Genomic DNA, 6,663 nt, shown 5'->3' with positions numbered 1-6,663 from the left:
ACCTCCTCCACCACCACTACCACCTGCCGTTACTTCCCCACCAGAAACTCCATCCGCCAAATCAGCATCACTGAAACTGCCACTACTACCCGATTGATTTGGGTTCGGGTTCGGTTTTGGTTTGGGTGGATTGAGAGGAGGGGGGTCATCGTTGCCGCCATCGATGACGGCATCGCCTGAACATGTGGTGAATCGGCAGACAGGGAAAGGGCAGGAAGAAGTATGTGATGAAACGGAAGTTTTGTGCGGTAGCTGGCCAGGGTTGACTGTGATTGGGCACACGGTCGGCACCATTGGTGCGACGGGAACGATGGGCAGGAAGGACGGAACGGCGAGGCAGTGCACGGGGTAGGGTGGTTACGGTACCACCCGGGAAAAGACTCGCTGTGTCTCCCACACACAACACGCAACACACACAGTGTGTGTCAACCTGTCGACGTGTGTCGACGTCTGTACGGCGCTCTACCTGCCGCGGCGGTAACTCGACCTCCCGCGGCCGACCCGTTGCTCGGCCACTGACTGCGCCGCTCACTCTCATTCGACGTTTGGTTTCTCTCTGTGTTCTCTCTCCCTCTGTGTCTGCGGAAATTGTTGTTTCATTTTTTTTTGTCTCCGCGGAAAAGTTTTTGTGTCTTGGGTTTTTTTGTCTGAGTTCGCCCTTTGCTAAATGTTCATTAGTCGTACCTGGGGGTACTTGTGAAACTTCAGGAGACGTCCCTGCGGATATTCTGATCGTGCGGGAACTAGCAGGGAGACCCACAGGACCCTTTCCGTCGTATTTTTCGGAGCCGTCCGGTTGGTTCACTCCTGTCCCTGCGTTTGCAAGGTCCTCCTGCTTCTGAAGACAATCAAGAACCTTGTCATGGTCAGTCTGATCCTCACTGCATTTCTCTTTGTTCTCCTCAGTTTTTTTCTTCGAGTCCCTTAATGTCTTACCTTTGCCCTTTGAGGTTCCTTCCGCAGATGAATCTGCTTTTGACGTTGGTGAATGCGCGTCCGGGCCCTCTTGTGTGGGTTTAGGAGGTGAAGGTGGTGGAGGTGGGGGGGGTTGTTGTCCAGGTCCAGGTCCCTGACCTGGTTGTTGCCCACCTGCCGCTGCGGCCGGTGGTTCCTTTGGTGGTCCTGATGGTGCCTGCTCTGGAGATGCCGGCGCTGGAGGTGGTGATGGTGTTTCCGCAACGTCCTCTGATCTTGCTACTGTGGCAGGTGTGGAGGGTGTTGTAGTTGTCCCTGCTTCTGGTTTTGTTTCTTTTCGTTTCTCTTCTTCCGTTTGTCCTAACAATGACGGTAATATAGGAGCATATGGGTGTGTAACACTTGCCGCATGAATGGAGAGATGCAGGGGGCGCACGCGGTGGACGGAGGTGATAGCAGTACAACTTTTATTTGTTGTCGCCGTCATCTGGTCCGTCATGTCGTCCGCCGTCCCACTGCATCCCTCATCTCGTCTCCGGTGCCTCGTCGCCGCTGCCGTCGTCGTGGCCAGCGCTCATCGCAATCGGTCACCGTCAACGAAGTGTTGTTGTGGCGCCGCGTGTGCGTTGTTGTTGTGGTGGCGGCATCCACATTCGGCAGCACGGAGTCGTGTGCGGTCGTACAGGCCGTACGATGCGTATTAGGCCGTGTTCGTATTCGGCCGTATATTCGTATGCGTGCGGCTCCCTTAGCTCGTACCTGTCGGTCCCGGTGTTGTTACCACCGGTGTGGTCGCTGCTGCTTTGGCGGCGGCTGCTTGTGCAGCGGCAGTCTGCGCGATCACTTTTTTTAATTGGTCTTCCACTTCCTCGATTTCTTTTTGTATTTTTTGCTCGATGTCTTCAGCATTCTTGTCGTCTTCGTCGTGCACATCAGGATCCGGGGGTGCTGGCCCAGTGGACCCGCTCAATTGTTTCTCCTCGTTCTGCATCTGTTCCTCCAGGTCTTTCAAAATTCCTGCAACCTGCTGCTTTACGTCATGTTTCGTTTGGTTGTCTTTGTCCTTTTGCTGTTCCTGCTGTCTCGGTCCGACCTCTAGCTTTACCTGTGCTCCCTTACACCCATCGCTTATTTGTTCCTGTGCAAGTTTCTCCTTCATCTGTTTGTTCTGTTTTAACCATGTCTGCATCTTATTCCTCATGGGCCAGTTCCGTAAATTGATATCCCTGTACATACCGCGCTTACAATGGTCTTCCCCCAATTGTTCTTTTAACGCATCCCAAATTATCTGTGTTGTGTACCATGCATAATATGTGCCCCACCAACCCTCGCATCCATATGTCCTCAGTATCTCGTTATATACGTCCACAATCGTGCATCTCATTAACCCCTTTATCTCCTTATTTTGGTGATCGTGGCCTACGTTCTGCTTTACCTCACTGCTCCACGCATGTGCAAAATATAGCGCTTGCGTCATGAGTCTGCATATAACTCTTTCTGTGCGCCTGCTCATTTCCCTTTGTGGTTGGTTCGGCTGTCCGTCATCTATTGGATGCTCCCAGTATGCATTCTCACAGTTCTTAGCATTGTCGTACTGACTATCATCGTTCATATCCGTAATAAAAAGCCCAAGTTGTGTTTGTATATCTTCCCATAAAGCAGCCTGTGGTTAGCAGAATGCACATATATATGTGGTCGCACAGTATTATTCACCAACCGTTGCAATCATCTAATTATAATTGGCCCTTGCTGCCTGTTACATGTAAATGTGCCGTATGCGGTACATATGAAGCACGCACTGTCCCGACATGCTGCCTCGCTGAAGTATGCTGCTCTTATCCACACATATGTACGGCCTGGTGCACACTGCCGCACGCGGCCTGTATGCATATGAAATTACCTGAAAATCCCCAGTATCCTGCGTTAGTCCCCTATCCTTCGCATACCGTGCCAACATAGCCGCTAAAGTTTCCGCCATGCTTCTCCTATTATAACAACATAGAAAACATCATACCTTGCAGAATGCGCGTACCCGTCTACATATGTTGCACAAGTGCATTACGCACAATGTCTACGTATCCAATGTAATCCTGTATATCCACTGCACATGAAAATTCTTCCTAAAGGAACTCTAGCATCCACGTTAAGAGACAAGGGTATGTATCACAAAAATCATATAATGTATGGCTACATGTAAACTCCTTTTTCTTATATTAAGAATAAGGAACACTAAAAACAAAAATAATAAATACGAGTAAAAAGAAGAACAAAAATAAGATAGAAATAAATGAAATAAAAAAAAAAAAAAAAGAAAAGACATAAAAAAAAAGGAGAGCAAACAAACAACATATTCCTACAAATTCATAACAACATCTTGTAAACAATTGAGAGCAGGCTCTGTCTCTCTTCTACACATGAACAATCTCCCCAAGTAGAGTAGAAAAATCACAAAAAACAAAAAAGAACAAAGAAAGGAACAAATACAAAAAACACTACACACAACGTCATGAATAATACACCCCCCGCCAGTTGTCTACACCGGTCTCCACTAAACTCCTGTCACACACTGTCTGTCTGTGTGCGTACACAACCAAACCGCAGTAATAACAACAACATCAATTTGCCCTACTGGCCGCGTCCTTGTTACTGGGCTACGTCGTGGAACAATCCGTTTACCCGGCCACGTTTGCTCGGAGAGACAATCTCTCCCTCCCTTCTTACACTCGGACAATCCGTCGTCGAACAATCCGTTTACCCGGCCACGTTTGCTCGGAGCGACAATCGCTCCTCCTTCTTACACTCGGCACAATGCTTACTCGGCCACTTCGTCCAATCGGTGTTGCACTTGGCCGCGTGTGCTCGGAGACACAATCTCTACTCCTTCCTTCACTCGGACAATCCTTCGTCGAGTCCTTCTTGCACGCGGCCGCTTTGGTCGACGCGTTTGCTCGGAGAGACAATCTCTCCTCCTTTCTTACACTCGGCTACTTCGTCGAATGCTTCTAACACTCGGCGACAATGTGCTTTACCCGGCCGCGGTGCTCGACGCGTTTATTCGGAGAGACAATCTCTCCTCCTTCTTACACTCGGCTACTTCGTCGAATCCTCCTTACGCGCGGCCGCGTTGTTCGACGCGTTTGCTCGGAGAGACAAGCTGTCCTGCTTCTTACACTCGGCTGCGTTGTCGACAATCGGGTTTACCCGTGCGCGTTTGCTCGGAGAGACAATGTCTCCCTCGTTTCTTACACTCGGACAATCTCCGTTTACCCGGGCCGCGTCTGCTCGGAGAGACAATCTGCTGCTCCTTCGTGCACGCGGCCGCTTTGGTCGACGCGTGTGCTCGGAGAGACAATGTCCCCGTCCATGCACGCGGCTACGTCGTCGAATCCTTCTTACACTCGGACCGATCGTGCGCTCGCAGAGACAATCTCTCCTCCTGCTGGCACGCGGCCACGTTTGCTCGGCTACTTCGTCGAATCCTTCTTACACTGGGCCTCGTTGCTGGGACAATCGGCTTAACCGGCCGCGCTTGCGCGGACAGACAATGCTCCTCCGTTCTTACATTCAGCTACTTCGTCGAATGCTTCTTACACGCGGCCGCTCTGGTCGACGCGTTTGCCCGGAGAGACAACCTCTCCTCCTTCTTACACTGGGCTACGTCCGCGGACAATCGCGTTTACCCGGCCCCGTGTGCTCTGAGAGACAATCCTCCTCCTTTCTTACCCTCGGCACAATGCTTACTCGGCTACGTTGTCGAATGCGTTTTGCACGTGGCCACGTGGTCGAACCGCGTGGGCTCGGAGAGACAATCTCTGCGTATACTCGAATGCGTAGGCGCGTTCTGTATGTGTGCTGCACCATACCCTTAGAATGCACGTGCTCAGCTTTTAATAATTAACTTCACATAAAGGAGAATTCTACCCCTTCATATTATTCATTTAAATCTACATTGTATATGCAGTTGACGTGTACCCACCTGTGGCTATGGTCATGTTAATAGAAGTTGACTACACAGAAAACGAACAGAACAAGGCAAAAGTAAGCACAAGTAAGCAGAACAGAGCAGAAAAAAAAAAAAGAATGTATGCAATAGTGCAAACAAGAAATATATGATGTATATCACATAATGAAGTAAAAGTGGTGTACGATTAGCATGCGTTATGCCCATTTGTGTGCCCCGTCATCCTAATGTCACAGTTGCTGCAATAGATCATCGACATATAACTCCGTCTGCTGCAAACGGCTGTCGACCTCGCACTGTTCTATGACTAATGCCAGGATCAGTATCCATGTTTTAGCGGTGAAGCGTGGTTTCATATGAGGTTGTTGATGCAGTTGCGAGCGTGGTGCAACTGTCACTCTTAGAACATGTTCTGCGGCCATTACATGTTCCACTTCTAAGTCGTTGTCGACTCCATGTACTTCGCCTGTTGCCGGCACTGTCGCCTCCTGTACATTAGTAAACAAATGTTGAAACCACGCCTCCTGGCCATACATACTCATTTGCCGATGTTGTTGCGCTACCCATGCTTTCCATGCGTCAAGCTTGTTTATCTGCAGGGTTGCCGCTGCACCGAATTCACTATGGCCGTATAATCCGTTATCCTCGTTTGCCACCATGTGCGCACGCAGGTATTGTTTCCATTCCGATTTGATTTCATTGAACCATGTTTGCCCCGTGCACTCCCGCACAAGGTACTTGTTGCGGTCAATCCAACGGAGCCACGTGGTAGTGTGTACTGTGGGTGTGTCCGTGACGGTGTGGCTTGTGACTGTGTGTTGTGTGATGTCGGGCTGAGGATGATCACATGTGGGTGTGTCTGTGACTGCGTTACCGGAGCCTGGTGGTTGTGTGATTTCGGGCTTAGGATCCTCACATGTGGGTATGTGCGTGACTGTGTCGCATGTGGGGCTGTCTGTGATGTCGGGCTGAGGATGATCACATGTGGGTGTGTCTGTGACTGCGTTACCGGAGCCTGGTTGTGGTGTGATTTCGGGCTTAGGATCAGCACATGTGGGTGTGTCTGTGACTGCTTTACATGTGGGTATGTCTGTGATTTCGGGCTTAGGATCCTCACATGTGGGTATGGCCGTGACTGTGGCGTGTGTGCTTGTGTGTTGTGTGATGTCGGGCTGAGGATGATCACATGTGGGTCTGTCTGTGACTGCGTCACCGGAGCCTGGTGGTTGTGTGATTTCGGGCTTAGGATCAGCACATGTGGGTATGTCCGTGACTGTGTCACGTGTGGGTATGTCTGTGATTTCGGGCTTAGGATCCTCACATGTGGGTATGTCCGGGACTGTGTCGTGCGTGGGTATGTCTGTGATGTCGGGCTGAGGATGATCACATGTGTGTGTGTCTGTGACTGCGTTACCGGAGCCTGGTGGTTGTGTGATTTCGGGCTTAGGATCCTCACATGTGGGTGTGTCTGTGACTGTTTCGCATGTTGGTATGTCTGTGATGTCGGGCTTAGGATCATCACATGTGGGTATGTGCGTGACTGTGTCACATGTGGGTCTGTCTGTGACAGTGTCGCTTGTGACTGTGTGTTGTGTGATTGCGGGCTCATGAGCAGCACAGGTGGGTGTGTGTGTGGCTGGATCGGGGTCGTGTGCATTCGGTGAACAAGGGTCCGTTGCTAACTGTATGTTGTCCATACAACTCCAGGGATCGGGGTCGTGTTCATGCGGTGCAGAAGTGTCCGTGGCTAATTGTATAGTTTCCATACAACTCCATGGATCGAGGTC

General features: G+C 50.5%; 2 protein-coding genes across 2 annotated transcripts in view; both read right to left on the bottom strand.

Moving 5' to 3' along the window:
* The window catches only part of AK88_04980 (uncharacterized protein), a gene marked incomplete at both ends in the record, with an annotated part of 10,670 nt that extends 7,777 nt beyond the window's left edge, over positions 1 to 2,893 (bottom strand). The window contains 4 exons of the mRNA XM_012482584.1: positions 3 to 176; positions 685 to 1,197; positions 1,675 to 2,578; positions 2,816 to 2,893. Of these exons, the coding sequence (XP_012338007.1) occupies positions 3 to 176; positions 685 to 1,197; positions 1,675 to 2,578; positions 2,816 to 2,893 (1,669 nt within the window). The remainder of the gene's footprint in view (positions 1 to 2; positions 177 to 684; positions 1,198 to 1,674; positions 2,579 to 2,815) is intronic.
* A 2,213-nt stretch (positions 2,894 to 5,106) lies between these two features.
* The window catches only part of AK88_04979 (uncharacterized protein), a gene marked incomplete at both ends in the record, with an annotated part of 3,722 nt that continues 2,165 nt past the window's right edge, over positions 5,107 to 6,663 (bottom strand). The window contains one exon of the mRNA XM_012482583.1: positions 5,107 to 6,458. Coding sequence (XP_012338006.1) covers positions 5,107 to 6,458 — 1,352 coding nt within the window. The remainder of the gene's footprint in view (positions 6,459 to 6,663) is intronic.

This window comes from Plasmodium fragile (genome assembly GCF_000956335.1).
Source record: "Plasmodium fragile strain nilgiri unplaced genomic scaffold supercont1.86, whole genome shotgun sequence".
NCBI classification, from domain to species: Eukaryota; Apicomplexa; class Aconoidasida; order Haemosporida; family Plasmodiidae; genus Plasmodium; species Plasmodium fragile.
The sequence above is the reverse complement of the archived record's forward strand: the minus strand, read 5'-3'. Positions and strand labels throughout refer to the sequence as shown.